The 20,693-nt window shown below is 45.9% G+C and overlaps 1 protein-coding gene across 1 annotated transcript in view; it reads left to right on the plus strand.

Moving 5' to 3' along the window:
• LOC115560067 (inactive phospholipase D5) overlaps positions 1-20,693 on the plus strand; it is a 188,147-nt gene that overhangs the window by 70,891 nt on the left and 96,563 nt on the right. The window contains exons 2-4 of the mRNA XM_030379363.1: positions 6,386-6,522; positions 12,521-12,707; positions 16,654-16,762. Coding sequence (XP_030235223.1) covers positions 6,386-6,522; positions 12,521-12,707; positions 16,654-16,762 — 433 coding nt within the window. The remainder of the gene's footprint in view (positions 1-6,385; positions 6,523-12,520; positions 12,708-16,653; positions 16,763-20,693) is intronic.

The raw sequence follows: 20,693 nt of genomic DNA on the forward strand, positions 1-20,693 counted from the left end.
GTAGCACTTGGGAAATCTTTGTGTTTACCACACTGGCGTCAAAACGTACCAGTGAGGATTAGTCGTCTATCCTATCTCCCAGAACAAGCACTCTATCTACTGCATCTGTGTCTTCAACACGATTGTTCTCCACATCATCGGCCAAACTTCGGAGCATATCAATAATCTCTATCGGTGACCATGGACCTGACACATACGAACTAGAAGTGAACAAGGAAATTACGAGCAAGTGACGTAGTTCCCGCCAAGACGCTGATTGGCTGACACGTTTGCCCCTTTGCATATTGACTTTTTGGTTCCTCTTTGGATTCCTCTTTGGATTCCTCTTTGGAATCCTCTTTGGATTCCGTTTTGGATTCCGTTTTGCTGATTGAAATGTCATTTGAATATCCCAACACACGGAGGGTGGCGAAGTGGATTGCAATCACGGGGACGCTATAGCTTTTCAATTTGTATAAAGGAACTCAAAGAATTTGACAAAATGTTATTCTATTTGTATTGTTATAACTTTTGCAAATTTAATTGAGGATTGCATTGTCACTTTGCATGTTAAAATACACTTTGAATAACGTATTTACAAATTACATTATAAAATTGCATAATGAATTGTCAAATGCATAATGTAATTCCAAATTGCATTGCCATTTGAATTTTGCTACATTTATGCTTCCATATAGAAGTGCATGGGGAAGGGTCGTCAACGAGTTGTTACGACAGTGTTGTAAAATATCTACTACGAAGCTGTAGGGGGCGCTGTGTAGACAAATGTGCGTGCCAAAACCAAGAAAACAGCGAAGAAATGCCCGAAGTTGCATAGTGGGCCTTTAATTCTTGATTTGAATTTCTAGCAATGCTAGTTTATAGTCACTCACCGGCAAGGCGTACTAGTCCTGACCATCAACTGAATATAATGCAACCTAAAGGCGTGGCCACCTGCGAACTGGGACTAGTCATGCATACACAGACACACAGTCTGGAGACCAGGAATGATAATAAACAAACCTGTAACCTGGTATAATTATAACATATATAGAATATAACATATAATATTCCTGCATTCGGAATAAGGTGGTAAATGTTCACACTTATTTCCTCAAATAGCCCAGAACATAATCATAACATCTATCACTTCCAATATATATATATATATAAAGCAATAGTTACACTTACTGGGAAGTTCTACAGTCCCAATGAGATGGTCAAGCCTTCCACCATCATCCCAGCCTCCTGCCTCATCGCTTCCATACCCTGGGAGACACAGGAGACGAACCGCCACTGTGGACCAGCCAGCTCCCAGTTCCTGTCCACCTGACCGCCTGTTTGTCCCGTCACACCTCCGTTCAGACGTGCTCCAGTGGGGCCATGCTTCCCGGCTCACCTGCCATCCCGGCATTCAGAGGACCCGGGACTTCCTGCGACGGCGCTTCTGGTGGCCATCACTGGAATGTCCGGGGCTTTGTCAACGCCTGTCCTGTAACCAGAATAAAACCTCTCACCGCCCACATGCCGGCTTCCTGCACCCCTTGCCCATCCCCCATCGTCCCTGGTCGCATATCTCTCGGGACTTTGTAACTGGTTGGCCTGCATCCAAGGGCCACACCGTCGTCCTCACCCTTGTAGACCGATTTAGTAAGTTGGCCCATATCAGAGGGTACACTGTACTGTCTGCCACACTCTCTCTCGTCTGAAAAACGCTCCCATTCAAAAAGCATTGGTTTACATTTCGTTCTTTGTAGCACGAAAACATCGGAGAACACTCCCGTTCAGAATGAATTGGTTTACATTTCTTTCTGTGGAGCACGGTTATTCTTATTTATTTATTTTCAATTTTTGAGGAGGTCTCCTTCAAAGATGCAAAAATGGAAATATTGACATATATAAAACTAGAGGGTGCACTGTACTATCTGCGCACACCCCTTCTGAAGCCTCTCTCCCCCTCTCTCTTGCTTTGTTTTGTGAAGCACGTCAATTGTCTGAGAAACGTGCGTACTGTGGAGCACGATCATTTCAGTTTTTGAGGAGGTCTGCTTAAAAAATCTGAAATATTGACATATAACTAGAGAGTGCGCTGTACAATCTGCGCACACCCCTTCTGAAGCATCTCTCTCTCTCTCCCTCTCTCTCTTTCTCTCTCTCTCGTTTTGATTTGTGGAGCACGTTAATTGTCTGAGAAACGCGCGTTCTGTGGAGCACGTTCGTTTCAGTTTTTGAGGAGGTCTGCTTAAAAAATCGAAAATATTGACATATAAATAACTAGAGGGTGCACTGCACTGTCTGTGCACACTCTCTCTCGTCTGAAAAACGAATCCTAAAACGATGCTTTGACACTAATAAGCTGTCTCTAAATTTAAAGAAAACTAAGTTCATTGTATTTGGATGCAAAAAAAATCTAATATGAAGTGAATATCATGATAGACAATGTTGAAATAGAAAGAGTCTATGAAAACTAATCTTAGGAAGGATCATAGACCACAAATTATGCTTGAAACAAAATACAAAACAAGTGAAAAGAAAAGTATCTATGTCCACTGCAAAACTATACGAAACAAAAGATGTACTCAACCGTTGCTTAATATAACCCTACATTACATACTGTGTGGAAATACGGGGAAACACGTACAAAACAAACCATATTTTTATTTTACAAAGGAGGTCAATGAGAATCATTAACAGAGCAGAATATCTTTAACCAATAAATTTTTCACTGTTATCGCTATTTTTGCGATATTTTCCTATTTTGTTGCTTATATCGTGTATGAACTCTTGACTTTAAAGCCATCTGTTAGTTCGGCCCTTTCGATCTAACACTGTGCAACACTGAAACACCAGTTAAACGGTCTCTACCTGTCTGCTGCTACTATCTCGCCACTGGTTAGCCTCTGAGCTAGCTTCGCCGATACAAGGCTCACCTGCACGGGCCTCCTGGGACTCCTCTCTGCGATCTTTTGCTGGATAGCCTGCTCTGGTGTGCGCAACGAAGACTGGTCTGCTGGCATCCTGCCAGCTCTCCCGGACGCTTACCTTTGCTGTTAACACGGAGGACGCTGCATCCCCGACACACCAATGCCCGGTATGCCCCGAGGGTGTTCGTTTGCCGGTTGGCTAGCCTGCTGCTAATCCCTGCCATCACTCAGCTGTTTCCCCATCTCCAGCAAAGCTACAACCTACACGCTTCATTCCTCTATCTCCACCGCGCTGGTTCTGTATCTTCATCACCTGGACCATCTACCGCTGGACTACATCACTGACCATCTTATTTCGTGTGGACTTTTAAACTGCTCTGGATTGCGCTGCGTTCGACTCGGACAAGTGCAACTCTGCCGCTCTGGTACTCGGTAACGGAGATGTTACGTCTCTGGACCTTCTCCAGGACGCCCCCACCACAGCTTGCACAACACACTACACCAAACATCACGTGGACTGCTTTCTTCCACCTCCGAAACATCTCCAGACAGCGCCCATCACCGTCCCAATCCAGCACCGAAATCCTGGTTCACTCATTTGTCACTTCCCGCATCGACTAATGCAATGCCCTCCTCACGGGACTCCCCGCCAAACTCATCAACAAACTCATCCAACTTCAATGACTCCCAGTACAACACCGCATTCAATACAAAAATCTCCTCCTCACATACAAAGTCCCCACCATCTAGCCTACACTTACCTCTGTGACCTCCTCCATGTACAGCCCCTCCCGCACCCTCCGCTCAACCTCTGCTGGACTACTCACCATCCCCACACCACGCCTTAGTACCATGGATATCCGAGCCTTCAGCTGATCGACACCCAGACTATGGAACTCCCTCCCCCAACACATAAGATCCAGATCCAAAACCCACCTCTTCAAACTGGCATACTCACTCTGAGTGGTCACTGTGCACTACACTTGTCTATTTCTAGGTGGATGTTTGGTTTTAATAATTATTGGTCCTGTTATTTTATGCTTCGATTGTTGTTGTTACTTTATGCTTTTTACTCTATATAAGGTGACCTTGGGTTACTTGCGGTTACTTAAAAATTGATTGAATTATTATTATTATTATTATTATTAAACAGATGGCTGGAGGAACACCTGCATCTGTCCTGAATGACAGCTGTATCCGTCCTGAGGAACAGCTGTATCTGCCTGGAGGAACAGCTGTATCTGTCGTGAGGAACAGCTGTATTTGTCTTGAGGAACAGCTGTATCTGTCCTGAGGAACAGCTGTATCTGTCCTGAGGAACAGCTGTTCTGTCTGGAAGAACAGCTGTATCTGTCTGGAGGAACAGCCTTATCTGTCATAATGAACAGCTGTATTTGTCTGGAGGAACAGCCGTATCTGTCCTGAGGAACAGCTGTACCTGTCCTGAGGAAAAGCTGTTTCTGTTTTCTTCTTTAACACTTTATCAAACTTTGTTGGTCACACGATGCACTTTGTTGGCCACATGGCCACATGGCGCTTTTTTCGAGGCAACTGTATACAACTGGGCCAATTTTCCCGATAACGATGGATCTTTGCAGGTACGATCATTCTCACAATGGATCTTTCGAACCATCGTTAATTTCTTTGGAGCGTTTCCCGAAACTCCTCTTAACATGAACGCGCATTCGCTGCACTCACGACGTTCGTAGGAATGTACCTGTCCACTGACGTGGTGCTGAAACGGGCTATGACGCAGGGGGAGACGCAGGAATGTCGCAGGAAAATGGGGTTAAAAAGGGTTAAAATATCTCCCCATCAAGGCCAACCGCAGAGTAGCCTACAAAAAGAATAGATTGCAATAATATGAATGCTAAAGATATTACAACACAATTGATTAGGCCTAGGCCGACATATATATCAGTCCTATTCCTGAACGCACTGTGCATACATTTATTCACGGCATTTCCCCCCCTGAAATAATTCCATATTCCAAAAATCCAAAATAGCTTGTGTGACAACATCTAAATGTGCTGATTTTGTAAACATATATTTTGCGCAGCAAGAGAACCGACTTTATCTGATTCTGCATAAGGTTGCATTGATTGGCTCTCTAGTATAGAATATTTGTAGACATTAAAAATGCATCGTTCCATTCATACATTATAATTCAAACGCGGCTATTGCTAACCCGATTAGGAGAGCTTGGTCTAGATCCTGCCCATATTGTTGGGCAGGATGAAGTAGGCTATAGGCAGGGTTCGAGTTATGATTCCATCTCTGTGGGGGGAGAACGTACCGGCCTTGCGCTGAATTTGGACAGGGGGGGGGGGGGGGGGATATAGGACGTAAATATGGGCTATTATGACATGGCTCTTCTCAATGCCGTGGAACGCTCCGTTCACTTGCATGGGCCCTTCACAACAACGCCAGCTTCTTCGGTTGCTAAGCGACGTCAGTAGGTAGCAAATAAATTGTTAAAAAACACAAGCTGTGAAATTATTTTTTCATTTGGCTAGTAGCCACTCATTATCGAAAATAAGCCCCTCAGGTCGAAGCACCTCCGTTTCTCGTCGATGTCCGGTTTGCCCTGTTTGGGCTTATTTTCCTGATAATGACCAGCGTTCTATTATCCCATTTAACGTCAATCTAAATCTGCATGTGGAAGGGAAAATAGCTTTATTTGTAATTACAATGTTATTCTGCTGTATTTTCAGAGACCTCCACAGATACTTGAGTTTGCTGTTTTCATGGGAGCCAGACCTCTCTCAATTGGAGCTCAGCTCCCACTGGCTCCCACCTAACTCGAACCCTGGCTATAGGTCTTTCAACACTGCCGAGCTGGTTCTGTCGCAGCTTGGCACGCCCGGCGATTTCACCTTCTTATCTCAAGTTTCCTGTGTAAAACCGAGGGGGCCTCGGCGCGGGGTTTCTTTGTTCACTGGGGAAGGCGGGGCTGTGCACGGAGTCTTTGACCTTTTTAGAATAATTTGTATTATTGCATACTCCCGAATGTTTTCATTTTTTATGAATGAAGACACCCGCATGCAATAATGAGTTCACTCTATAGTAGGCTAGCACTCGTTAGCTACGAGCGTTTTCACAACGTTCGTTACCAACGATGCTTTCGGGAAACGGTGTGAAAACTGTATGATGCTCGTACGACGCACTTCACGATCCACTTAGGCTAACGATGCTTTCGGGAAACTGGGCCCTTGTCTCTCTCCCTGTCTCTGTATCTGTCTCTCTCTCTCTCTCTCTCTCTCTCTCTGAGATGCTCCAAGTGTCATCTTGGTCATGTTTTATGACATTCTGAGCATTGCACTAAGTATGGGGAGGGTAGTCATCTAATCCGGCCACCACACAGAGGCCAAGGGGAAGGCTCTTTGGCTTTGTTTGAATGTCACGTTGCCGGGCAGCAAAATAAGTAAATAAAAGCCCAGGATATTCAATGCGATTTTTTTATTGTTTTTTTTCTCCTGCAGTCTCAGCAGAAATGCATCATGATCTTTGCTTTGGTCTGCTGCTTCGCCGTCCTGGTGGCGCTCATCTTCTCAGCCGTGGACATCTGGGGTGAAGACGAGGACGGCATCACAGAGGAAAACTGCAGCAGGACCTGCAGGTGAGCTGAGCACCACGTAGCAGCTGCAGCCCAGTGGCTCTCGCTGGGGACCCCTGTACCGAACGCCTTCCTCCAAAGTCCTAATATTGACCCTTTCCCTAACCTTGCTGCTGTTGTTGTTGTTGCTGTTAGTAAGAGGTCGTTGATTTTAGTTTCAGTCACAAGGTGACAACAATAGGCTTCATTGCTGGGCGGAGCTAAGTCGGCCTGAGTTGTGCATTTAAAGGCTAGTTATTATAAGCGTCAGCTGGACCCTTCAAACAAAGACTAGGGAAACAAAGACTAGGGGAGTCTCTCTGTGGGAGTCCCTCGAGGAAGACAAGGGAAGCCACCCCTATTGTGGCTATTTGTCGTACTTCAATCATCGTCAGGATATCCACTCATAGAAGATGCCCCCATAGATCCTCTGCTCGGCATAGCAACCCATCCAATCTGTGCCACCCACCGACCCCTACCTAGACTGACCTTCAAATGATGGGAGGACTCTGGAACTGCCAATCAGTGGTCAAGAAATCAGACTCCATTTCGGCCTACGCATCCCTCATGACCCTCCACGTCCTGGCCTTACAGAGACTTGGATTACTCCAGAGAACTCTGCTACTCCTGCTGCCCTCTCCAGCGGGGCGAGGAGGAGGGACTGGATTCCACATCTCGCCGAAGTGGTCCTACCAGGTCCTTCCACTAGAATACTTGGCCAGATCTGCATTTGAACTCGCTGTCACTATCACCCTTCCTATCAAGCTCTTCATTGTAGTGATCTACCGTCCTCCAGGTCCCCTTCTTGACTTCAAGGACGAGATGGATGCCCTTCTCAGCTGCTTTCCAGAAAATGGCACACCACCCGTTGTCCTTGGCGACTTCAACATCCTGCCAGAGAAGTTGCACCCACTTTAATTAATCAACTTTTTCGCCACCTTTGACTTATCACTCTCCCCTTCTCCTCCCACACACAGGGCTGGGAACCAACTTGACCTGATATTCACAAGATCCTGCGGAACATCGTCTCTCTCTGTTACCCCGCTCCCTGTGTCTGACCATCACTTTATTGCTTTTTCTCTCGCCTTGAAGTCCTCTCCCTTCCTCCTCACATTGTCACCACCCGCCGTAACCTGAAATCTCTCTCTCCATCTACGTTTGCCTCAACTGTTCTGTCTTCACTACCTTCTGTTGAACGATTCTCTCCACTATCCACAGAGGAATCCTCCGAAACTATGCTGTCCCCCCTCTCCACCTCTTTGGACTCCCTCTGTCCCTTCCACTCCAGACCTGCGCAATCTTCAACCCCCCCCCTCCTTGGCTGTCCGAATCTCTGCAGACTTATGGAGCAGAGTTGCGGGCAGCTGAGAGGAAATGGAAGAGATCAGACTGTCCTAATGATCTATCTCACTATCTTCACCTTCTCTCAGATTTCCCCCCCAACAGCCAAATCTGCCTTCTACCGGACCAACCTAACTCCTCCGCCTTAAACCCCAGGAAACAGTTTTCCATGTCTTCTTCCCCTCCACCTCCTCCCTGCCTCACTGCTGATGACTTTGTTACCTACTCTTCCCAGAAGGGGAAGGACATTAGCTCCTCTTTTATCCCTGCCGCCATCCACCCTCCACCCATCCCCACCTCTGTTATCACCCAATTTATCCCTCTCACATCCAAAGAGGTCAACAGAATAGTTACTTCTAACCATGCCACCACCTGCCCCCTTAACCCTATCCCTTCCACACTTCTCTAGGCTGTCCCGAGCAACATCCTGCCATTTCTCACTGCGCTTATAAACTCCTCACTCACTTCGGGCATTGTTCCAGCATCTTTCAAGACTGGCAGAATAAAGCCTCTCCTCAAAAAACCGACCCTTGACACCACCGACATCCAGAATTATACGCCGGTATCTCTTCTTTCATTCCTCTATAAAACACTGGAATGTGCCATCGCTAACCAACTGTCCTTCTATCTCTCATCTAACAACCTGCTTGACCCTCACCAGTCAGGCTTCAAGAAGGCACACTCCACTGAGACGGCTCTCCTTGCGGTGACTGAGTCCCTCCGTGCTGCCAGAGCCTCATCCCTCTCCTCGGTTCTCATTCTCCTCGACCTGTCAGCAGCATTTGACACGGTGAACCATCAGATCCTCCTTACCACTCTCGCCGAACTTGACATTGCTGAATCTGCCCTTTCCTGGTTGACATCCTAACTGACGAATCACACAATCAGGTGACATGGAATGACTCCATGTCCAAATCTTGCATGCTTGACACTGGTGTCCCTCAAGGCTCTGTACTGGGCTCCCTTCTGTTTTCCCTCTATACCAGATCTCTGGGCTCTGTAATTACATCACACTGCTTTTTCTATCGCTGCTACACTGACGATTCTCTCTTTCCCCTCCTCTGACAAAGTCCTGATTGCAACACGCATATCTGAATGTCCGGCAGATGTCAGCACTTGGACAACTGCTCATCACCTGAGGCTTAACCTCAACCAGACTGAGCTCCTCCTAATGCAAGGGAAAGATTGCCCAAACATGGACTTACTGGTCACTGTTGAGATCATCACTGTATCTCCTTCTCCAACCGCCAGAAACCTTGGTGTGGTATTGGACAATCAGTTATGCTGCACCGCAAACATCACGGCGGTGGCCCGTTCCTGCAGATTTGCACTTAACAACATCCGCAGGATCTGGCCCTTCCTCACAAGGGAAGCAGCTCAGCACCAAGTCCAAGCGCTGGTCATCTCCTGCCTCGACTATTGCAACTCGCTCCTGGCTGGAATCCCTGCCTCTGCGATTAAACCTTTGCAGCGTATCCAGAATGTGGTAGCGCGCCTCGTGTTCAACCTACCTAAGTTCTCCCATGTGACCCCCCTCTTCCGGGACCTCCCCTGGCACCCTGTAGTAGCTCGCATCAGATTGAAGATGATGGTACTGGCATACAAGGCGGTCGATGGAACTACCCCTGCCTACCTCCAAGCGTTGGTCAAGCCACACACCCAAGCTCGATCCCTTCACTCAACTACCTCAGTTGGACGTCTGGTACCGCCATCGCTAAGAGCAAAGGCCGATCAGCAAAGTCACAACTCTTCTCTGTTTTGGGACCTCAGTGGTGGAACGAGCACCCTGCCGTTGTCAGGATCGCAGAGTCGCTCACCAGCTTCCGCAAAAGACTCAGAACTCACCTGTTCAGAGTTCACCTAGACTCTGCATAGCCATCCAGTCCTTTCCGCCCACCATTGTATGTTGTACGTCCTGCCACTAAATGTACACACTTATTGTACACACTTAATGTACGTTGTACTTATTCATAGTACTTAATTGTGTAGCATTTGCTGTAGTAACTGCTATCACTGCTGTATATGGGGAATGGGTTATCCTAGCGATTGTTAGTACTTGCACTTGATTCTATGAACATCTTTACTGTACCGACAGCGATATATTGTTTCACTTCTTATGACAAATGTACTGATTGTAAGTCGCTTTGGATAGAAGCGTCTGCTAAATGCCCTAAATGTAAATGTCCCTGAAGGAGGGCCCCCAGGGCCATGGGCCCTTGATTCCCTTCTGCATGAATTATGCTGTTGGCTCTAACTACCACAGAGCGGCCCTCTGACCTGGCATCCTGCTGAAATCCTCCACAGGGAGAATCCAGGCACCATGAGCACCTTTGTCAGCACTTAGCTGTCTTGGTTTTCCCACAGGACGGAAAGTGGTTGACAAGCTCCAAAATTTATATTTTGTAATTCCTTTATTCTTTGTATAATAACGTGCATTCAGTGTACCATAACGCAGTCCCTGATTGGCTTGACCAATCCGGGATTGGTGTCCTCGGTCTCAGAGCGCCTTGGAGTCAGAGAAGGATCATCCTCACCAGGGATATTTACACAATATATTCACGTAATAACACAGTAGCAGACAGAATGAAAATCGCTCACTGAAAGAGTTAACAACTGCATATAGCATGTAGCCTACACATAGCATGGATATTTATGTCTAATCAAATATGTTATATATTTATTGTGTGCGTAATCATGCAACACAAAACAAAGCAAAATGGTTTCTAAAAAGAATAAGTATAATCGATGGCAGACAATGTTTGATTTATGTATGACTTGTGTGCTACTTCTAAACACTTGAAGAATTAGAGCAACCCCAACCGACTGTAATTATTTGCTTTGTATGTATGATTTAAAAAAAAAATAAGTGAAAGAATAATCCAGGAGGAAAAAAGGTGCCAAGGGAATCTCAGTGTACACACACACACACACACACACACACACACACACACACACACACACACACACACACACACACACACACACACACACACACAGGCGGACTCAGGGGGGGCGACCGCCCCCCTCGTGGCTCAATGGTTGAAAAGGCGCGCTAAAGTGCCCTTCAAGAGTGTCGAAAACGAGAGGAAATGCCTTATTCGCTGCCCTTTTCACGTGCAAAACATGATTAGGTGCCCCTAGTGTGCTCCTTCATACAATAAATTATGATGATGTGCCCTCTAGAACAGTGCACTTATAGTCCCCTTCTGTCCGTCTGGTGCCCTTTTAGTGCCCCCTTTAGTATCCTGATAGTGCCCTTCTGCCCGTCTGGTGCCCTTCTAGTGCCCTGATAGTCCCCTTCTGCCCGTCTGGTCCTTCAAGTGCCCTTCTGCCCATCTGGTGCCCTTCTAGTACCCTGATAGTGCCCTTCTAGTACCCTGATAGTGCCCTTCTGCCCGTCTGGTCCTTCCAGTGCCCTTCTAATGCCCTTCTAGTATCCTGATAGTGCCCTTCTGCCCGTCTGGTCCTTCTAGTGCCCTTCTAGTACCCTGATAGTGCCCTTCTGCCCGTCTGGTCCTTCCAGTGCCCTTCCAGTGCCCTTCTAGTGCCCTTCCAGTGCCCTTCCAGTGCCCTGATAGTGCCCTTCTGCCCGTCTGGTGCCCTTCTAGTGCCCTTCTGCCCGTCTGGTGCCCCCATGGTTGAAAAAGTGTGCTAAAGTGCCCTCTATGGTGGTGAAAATGAGAGAAAGTGCCTTATTGGCTGCCCTTTACACGTGAACAAAATTAATGAGTGCCCTGGAGCAAGAATATGGCAAACCGAAATAAACATGTTGTGGTTAGCTATTGAGGTGCAGACGTTCCTCTCTTTGGTAGCTGACGAACAGGGAATGCGAGGCTTTGCTTTCATGTGGCGTTGCCATGACAAACAGCTACATCGAGTGGTACTTAAATCTCCACTGGATAACGAAGCAAAAGCGGATCAAGAGTATGTCAGTACCCATAGTGGAAAAGCGCAATTAGAGGCCAAGTTAGAAAAACTGTATTTGCATAATCCGTTTAAAATGTATATACATTTTTTGAGCGTTCAAGATCATTCAAGTGTAGGTCATTTCATGCAAGAGAGACGATAATGGTCAGCTATCACCTCAACATGAAGGAAAACTTCCTTAAATGCTTCTGTAGCTGGCTGTCAGCGGTCAAAGACTGTATGGTAGCGACACATTGAATTTTCTCCAGTCTAATTTTTACTTAAATGTTAGTAAAGTTGAAAGCAGTAAGGCATCCTCCTTTCTTTGGCTAAAATGTGAAAGTGCACAATGAAGTGAACAACTCATTTTGGTGTTTATAAAGTCGCTAGAATAAGGGGAAACAGTGTTTTTGAAACAAAAAAAATTATGAGCCCAACTATTCTTTTAAGTGCTACATGGAGATGTAACAAGTGCCCCGAATGGGACCTTCAAGGCAAAGCTTGCTAAGGTTAGGGGATAGTTAGAAAAGTCACTGTGTCCGCTGGTGGGGCCCCATGTTGTCCAGAATGTGCCCTTTTTATTTTTTCGCCCCTGCCCTTCAAACAGTCTAACTCCGCCACTGTACACACACACACACACACACACACACACACACAAACCTTTGTTACATTTTCAATTTTTAATTTATCCATCATTGTCACAGCATAAATAAAACTATATATATTTTTATTTTTTCTTCTCTATTTGTTTGACCTTTGACCTTTGTCTGAGCAGGGTCGTCCTGGTGGAAAACATCCCGGAGGACGTGTCCTTCCCCCCCAGCGGCCCTACCTACCTGCCTCTCACGGCGGGGCTCCATGACCTGCTGGACCGCGCCATGCGCTCGCTGGAAATCGTCTCCCCCGTCTGGCTGCTCAACTCCTCAGACTACGAGGCCAGCTCCCAGCGGGCGTCCCTGCAGGTATGGGAGCCTCACAGCCTCCATAAGGCCTTTCACACCGCCGCAAAATCAGAGCCCGTTCCAGGCTAGTTCAGAGCTAGAGCCAGTGTTTTGGTTTCACAACGCCAGAGAACCGGCTCCGGCCTCTAAAAACTGGTCAACTCCAACCCCAGGATTGAGCTGGGCTAGAACGAGAACTGCCTTAATGCCAGGGGCAGGGGGCGGGGTTATTCTTACCTTCATAAACAGGAAGACCAACGAAGACCGGCATTTTTGCAAACACCGAAGTAAACAATGGACGTGAGGACGAAAAAGCAGTGGACCATGGAGGAGACAACCTGTCTTCTTGGATTCTGGTCTTCTTCCGAGGTCCAGAACAAGTTAGAGGGAGCAACCCGGACGAAGGCTAGCTTTGAAAGCGGAGGCGTATGCAGAGGTTTGCAGTGACGTCATGACGTTGCTCTCGCCGGCTCCATGGCTGGCTCTGGCCGGTGTGAAACCAACTGGTTCATAACTGGGATGAGGCTGGAACCAGTTTTGAACTGGCCCTAGCACCAGCCCGGAACTGGCTCTTGGTTCTTTTTGGTGTGAAAGGCCTACATGAGAGGTCAGCCTAACAGCCCCCATGAGGACACCGTCTCCACATCCTCCACCCTCTGATCTGATTGGAGCTGGGCAGGACTGATGCCTTAAACTGCAGTCCTTCATAACTCACCCTAAAACTCACGCTTATTCCCACGCTATGTCCCATGGTGCATCGTGGTTTTCATCAGGTCGGCACACAATGACAATCCAGTCATTAGAAGACCATCAGTAACTTAAGTGCTATCGGGTTATTTTAGCTAAGTGTTTAATCAGCACCAGTGTTGGGCAAGTTACTTCCAAAATGTAATATATTTCATATTACTAGTTACTTGCATTTGAAAGTAATACGTTTCTTTACAATATTACCTTCTGTGTAGAGTAATAAGTAATAAGTTACTTATTACTTTCACCAAAATAAACATTCAGGACAAGGCGGAGGGGGGGGGGGGCAAACATTAAAGTCTAATGAGGTCTATATTGCATCTGCATGTAGTGTGTACCATGAATAGCTGAATTACAATAATGTTCTGATACAGAATAATTAAACAACCAAAACCTTTACACGACATGACACAAACTCTTTTTCTATGCCTCATTTATTAGCTCCTTAGTTACAAAGTGCAGCCACACAAACATTTAACAAAAAAAGTTGCATTTCCATGAAATCAAACATGTTAATAGTTTATACTATTTCAATAATAAGATAAAAGTGCACTTCAAGAATGACGTCTAACAGCCACCAGACAGGGCATGTTTTGTAATCAAGTATTTTAGAACCTGAGCATACAGGTATATCCTGCCCTGAAATAGCAGTAAATAGCAGTAATAAAAAAGAGCATGAGAACAGCATAAATAATGAAACACATTCAACATTTCAGTCCCACAGAGACTTTACAAGGAACTTATGCTTAGAGCCTATTAATGTTTTGGTTAGGACCAAACAACAAAGTCTTAATAGACAAAATATACAGCCAAACAAGGGCTGGAGTCTGTGTGGCTCGGATTGTAACCAAGCCCCCAGGAACACTGCATACTTCCGCAATCCACCAGTGCTCAGCGGCCAAGCCTGGTATTGCAGCTGTTTAAGCGGGCTGTGGACGGGTCCCTCAAATCATGGGACCCAGAAGTAGATATCTCCGTTCACTCCAATACAAGTGGGGAACAGGAATGTGTCTCCGCAAAAAATGTCTGGATATCAATCAAAGGCTAATAATTACCTTCATGCCATGTCCTCAAAACGCCACCTCAAGCGTTTTATTAACCCTTATCTTGCTGGGGAAGAGGGGTGTGCATCTGAAAGGAGTCGTAGTGAAACAAATGGCATCCGAGAGGGCCTAGTTCAGTGCTCCGTTAACGTGTTCGATTTTTGGACTGGTTCATCTGCTGCTGAATAACTCTCACGGTCCTCTGCTTGCGATCATTGTGATTCATCATGTATTGATCCATTTATTCAAAAGATCCAAAGACAAAGAACAGGTGCATTACGGTATCATTTTATATTGTTGTTGGACCGGAGTGGGGGGATGGGCACGCATGCGTTCTATATTTCTGCATCCGGTACGTCACGGACTAGGGCACGTGTCTTGGCCCCATAACGCGGAAGCAAATCGCTCCTGTATGTTACCCTGCGCCACTGAGCAGTTTGTTTAGGAATGAATTGGCGGCCACTTTCCAGTCCGTGGTCGATCCTTTATTATGTCCATGATTGTAACGCGTTACCGGACTCAGTAACTGTAATAATATTACCGTAATATAGTTAGTAACTCGTTATATTACTCCGTTACTGACTAAATGTAATATATTACGGTAACGCGTTACGCCCAACACTGATCAGCACACACGTGGAGCACAGACACACACACACACGGACACACAGACACACACACACACACACACACACACACACACACACAAAAAGCATCCACTAGGAGCAATCGCTTACAAGGAAATAAAACTCAATGGGCCCTATCTTGCATCCAGCGCAAGTGACTTAGTCACTGGCGCATGTGTCGTTGCTAGTTTACAACTGGCGCAGAGCGTTCTTTTCCCACCACCGCCACTCGCCGGTAAATTAGGGATTGATCATGCGCCCCAAGGCGCGGTTCGGCGGAAAGGGGGCGTGTTCTGGCGCAAACGGTATTTTGCCTTTTCTGAATACCATTGCGCTACTGACCAGGAAAAACCTGGTTTAAAGTCAGTGGCGCGTTGTTCAGATGCTATTTTAAGGGCGCATGCATACATGCGCATGCGATGCATACGGATTGCTTGTGCCTCTCACGCATACACTTTGCTTCTCTCATCTACCTAGCCGCACATTCTTGGTAAATTATTTGGGAAAGAATGGCTGATGCAGCGGTAATAAGTTGTACTTTTAAATCAATGCATCTGCAAACACCGTACAGCAAACACATATTTTCTTGACACAGACATCGTGTAGGCCTACATGCCCATAACTTTTAGGATTAATGAGTATTTGATCGTGAAAAACATTGTTTTACCGTGAGTGAGTGTTAAAAAGAATGAATGAATGCGGGCGCGCGAGTGTGCTCTGTTTAAACACACGCAAACTAAACACGTAACGCATAATACAATCAATGGCAATGTCTATTACCGCGGGGACACATGCATATTAGGATAGCATACAATACTGATGAGAAACAATGTTTATAATGTATTGCGTATATCATTAAATAGAACCACAGTTACCGCATATCATATGTTATATCATATACGTTTTCTTTGCCGAAATTTATTTGAGGACTCAGTATTTCTGAAGTTGTGGAAGAAAACCCCTTATTCCATGTGTGAATTAGGCCATATTATTTGGCAATAAACTGAGCCATTTGCAGTTTGAAATTCATGTGCATCTGTCTCATCAGAGGCAGACGCGCTGTCAAAATATAAACTTGTCCGATTCAAATGCGCTCATGGCTCTTAAAGGGGATGGGAGCTGGCACTCTCATTGGTTTGTTGGACGTTACGCCCAAACCACACCTACGGGTAAGTAGGCTGCTTCAGACCAATCCTTTTGACACTTCGCAAGTGTCATTTATCCGCCTGTAAAATAGCGATAGCGCAGTAGAACCGCCCACAAAGCTACTTGCGCTTCCCACTTGCGTTTCAGACCGTTAAAATAGGGCCCAATGTGTGTGGTTGATACCTGTAAAGAGTGCAGACTTGTAAAATAACCTTCCAACTACTTGTGTGTGGTGTGGGTGTGTGTGTGTGTGTGTGTATGCGTGCATGTGTGTGTGTTAGAACACCAGATAATACATATGCAACAATCCACATTGACAATGTTACCTTCAGAGCACCTCCGTCTAGTGCTGCCCCCGGGCCATGAGAACAGAGAGAGTGAGGCTCCGTTGTCCTGTGTCCACAGGGCAGGGCTCTGCTGACCAGGCTACAGGGACTGAAGGCCAGGGGTGTCCAGCTGAAGATCTCCAGCGAGGACACAGACTCAACTGAACTCAGCATGCTGGCCAGACTTGGTGAGAGCTCACTCTCAACATTCACACGATACTGTCCACCACCCTGTGACTCTCCCTGCTTTTCTTAGGGAGGGTGTCTTAGGGAGGGTCTATAACAGGGCGGTATCAATTGGCGGACTCCGGTCCGGATCCGGACCCAAACGCAATGAAATTCGGACCAAAACGAAAATCAATATTATTATTATTATTATAATTTTTTATTTTTTTATATGTTCCAAGCGTGTGATTTTGCGATGTGTTTCCAATCACGTATCTACCTCGTGCCCAATCAAAATGTCCTATCAGCGGTTGTATAATAACATCACTATGACATCTTGGCCGCGAGTGCAAGCAAGGTCTGCGAGTGCTTTTTTCCTCCGCAGTCTGTCGGCCCGTTCGGGTCACATTCCCCGGGGGGGATTTAAGACACGCAAGCATGCAGGGTTGAGAAGGAACTGGTGGAAAGGAACTTTTGCTTTGACTCCCTGAATCCCAAATCTACATGGAGGAGAAAGGGATAATTGCCGGTGCGGACTCCCGGACACCCGCTGGTGCTCAGCTCCGGGGCGCTCTCCGACTACCGCCGGAGATTGTCCGGCGGGTGCTCAGCTCCGGGGGCCGGCACTCCTGCCGGGACCCAGAGCTAAGCACCCGCCGGATTATATAGATATCTATATATTATATTATATTATATTATATTATATTATATTATTTAGATATAGAGCTCCCGGACACCCGCCGGAGCTGCTGGAGTGTTCTAGATTAGATTATTTTATAGAACCGACGCACACTGCGGCCTCCTACATAGCTTTACCCAATAAAAGTTCAGCGCAGAATATTAAACATTAAAAGAAATAGCATTTCTGTAAATATTTGTAACATAATGATACTTATTTATCCTAAACAATTTTGTCAGACATCATAATATGGGCTATTTTTTCGTTCCTTGAATTTCAAGTTAATGCCGGGAACTTCTGATAGGGTGGGCCAGCTGTCAATCATAGTGGCACTGGCCCACATTGGCCCTTGTGGCTACGCGCCACACAGGTCATCATTGGCTGCAACAACGCGGTCAGATTTGCGAACAGTGTTTCTTTAGCTAGCAATCATCATGGTGTGCTCCAAACTTGAAAAAAAAAGAAAGGTGGATTCCGAAAATCGTGAATTTAAGACAGAGTGCACCGACAAATATGCATTTGTGCTGCCTGCAGGAAGCACAAAACCAATGTGTTTAAACTGTAATGAGACAGTTGCCCTTGTAAAAAGTGGAAACGTGAAACGTCATTACGAAACAAAGCATGGCCACTTCGAGCAGAATTACCCACAAAACTCTGAGGTAAGGACCAGAAAAATAAGCCAAATGCAAGCATCATACCAGGCAACACGCACTATGATAGTCAGGTCAGCCACACAACAGGAGTGTGGAAATGAAGCCTCACTGCGAGTGGCATGGGTCTTAGGCAAGCACAAAAAAACATTCACTGATGCGGAGATCGTGAAGGAGTGCATGAAGGAAGTAGCAATCGCTCTGTTTGCGGGAACTCAAAAAGATGACATCATACAAAAAATGAATCAAATACCCCTCTCTGATTCCACTGCAGTAAGACAAACTGAAATCCTAGCTGATGATTTATTGGACCAACTAAAATCTGCTGATAAAAAGGCTAAATGCATTTCACTGGTTTTGGATGAATCCACTGATAACACAGATGAAACCCAACTTCTGGTGTTTGTCAGATTTTTTGATGAAGAGAAGGGGGAATTCTTCGAAGATGTGTCAGGCCTCACAACCCTTCATGGGGGACTAGTGTCCCGCTTAAAGGTTCATCACCCTGACCTCATAGCATAACACTGTCATTCATCAGATTCATCAGGTTTTGTGTGCCAGCCTTGGAAAGGAGTACTCAGAAATCATGACAACAGTAATGAGACTTGTCAATTTTTTGAGGGCATCATTCTGCTCTGCAGCATCGCTTGCTGCGCTCATTCCTCACAGAGGTTAATGCAGAATTTGACGATTTGCTTCTACACAACAATGTCAGGTGGCTTAGTAAAGGCAAAGTACTGGAGCGTTTTTGGACACTACGGAAAGAGCTAGAAACATTTCTGTTGAATCAGAATGGTCCAAAAGCAAAACCATTTGTGGAATTCCTACAAAACAATGAAAAAATGGAAATTGTTGCATTTCTATCAGACATTACTTGCCACCTCAATGATCTGAATTTGAAGCTCCAGGGCAAAAATAACACAGTGTGCACCCTCATGTCAGCTATCCGTGCTTTTCAAAGGAAACTGGAAATATTCAAAATTGACATTCAGGAAGAGGGCCTGCTTCACCTCCCAAAACTGAAAACTCAAGCTTCAGGAACACAGCATCACAATTATGTTGAATTCCTGGACAAATTGATTGAACATTTTGAAACCCGGTTTGGAGATTTCCCTCTGGGAAAACAGGTCTTACTGTGTATTGAAAATCCATTCCTAGTGAAAAATATCACAGAATTCTCAATTGAAGCCCTGAAGGTCTACCCATGGGCTAGTGCTGCTTCTCTTCAATCAGAGCTGATTGAGCTTCAGGAAAACCTTGCACTGCAGGAAACTCTTTGTGACCCAGCCACCTTTTGGACGAAGATGGTCCCTGCAGCAGGTGTCCCCGTCTTGTAAGAAATGAACCTGAACATTCTCACCATGTTCCCTTCAACATACTCTTGTGAGTCAGCCTTTTCAACGATGACTATGGTGAAGAACAAATACAGGAGTACACTCACTAATGAAAACTTACACCAGTGTCTACGCCTGGTTTAAAGAACTGGTGGCACAAAAAAGGTGTAACTTTTTACACTGATGTGGACAGAACACATCATCCTTTGTGCATAGGTCAAATATTCTTTGTGGATTCACTGCCTTTTCTTTTTGTTCTGAGTTCTTATTTTTTAATTACATCGTCACTGTTCCGGACCCTTGACAGAATGGAAATTTGGTGAGTGGACCTTTTGATTTTCTAATTGAGTACCCCTGGTCTATACCCTCCCTGGAGAGCCAAGAAACAATCACAGCCCAGCCTGCCCCGCCTCAATGTGGTGTTGGGGGTGATCGAGGCTGCACACCTGTTACTACACATTATTACTGTACATTGGGTAATCAGCGTGCACATGTTAAACCAGCTATCCGCACACACTCACACAGGAGAGTTCTCCTATATGGTATTATGGGGCACCAGGCTATGTATCATTATCAACAAATCTTTACAATAAACCCATCTTTCAACTCCCCCTCCCTGGAGGAGCCCAATAGGATTAATTGGTGGAGTGTTGCGGCCACCGAGGTGGAGTGTAGCATTGGACCTTTGTATTTGAAGGATTTGGCAACAACTATGTCACAGGATATATATTTATGTACATCAACATATTTTCCATGGTGCAGTCTCGTGTTTTAATTTCTTTGCTCATGGGTTCATGTACATCTGGGGTTGGAACCACTGCGCCACCGCCTTTATGGACACGTGTGATGTGGAAGTGTAAATGCAGGCAGCAAGAGTCTCGTGGATTTTCATGAACTTGGGGTACACAGAAGTGTGGATTCAGCTAGAGACAGACACAGGAAGACTTAGAAAGACAGAGACGGAGAGAGACCTACAGGAAGACAGAGTGACAGAGAGAGACCAACAGGAAGGCAGAGGGACAGAAAGAGACCTACAGGAAGGAAGAGGGACAGACGGAGAAACACAGAAAGACAAAGGGTCAGAGACAGAGAGAGACTCAAAGGAAGACGGAGAGAGACAAAGAGAGACTCAAAGGAGAGTGTGTGTTTGTGAGAGAGACACACAGGAAGACACACAGAGACGGAGAGGGCCCTCTCTCTCTCGATCTCTCTCTCCTCCCCTTGCCATCTCTCTACTCTGTCTCCCCTCCCCTTACACATGCGCTTTTCTTCTTTTCTACTTTTCTACTGC

Source organism: Gadus morhua, chromosome 15 (assembly GCF_902167405.1).
Source record: "Gadus morhua chromosome 15, gadMor3.0, whole genome shotgun sequence".
NCBI lineage: Eukaryota > Metazoa > Chordata > Actinopteri > Gadiformes > Gadidae > Gadus > Gadus morhua.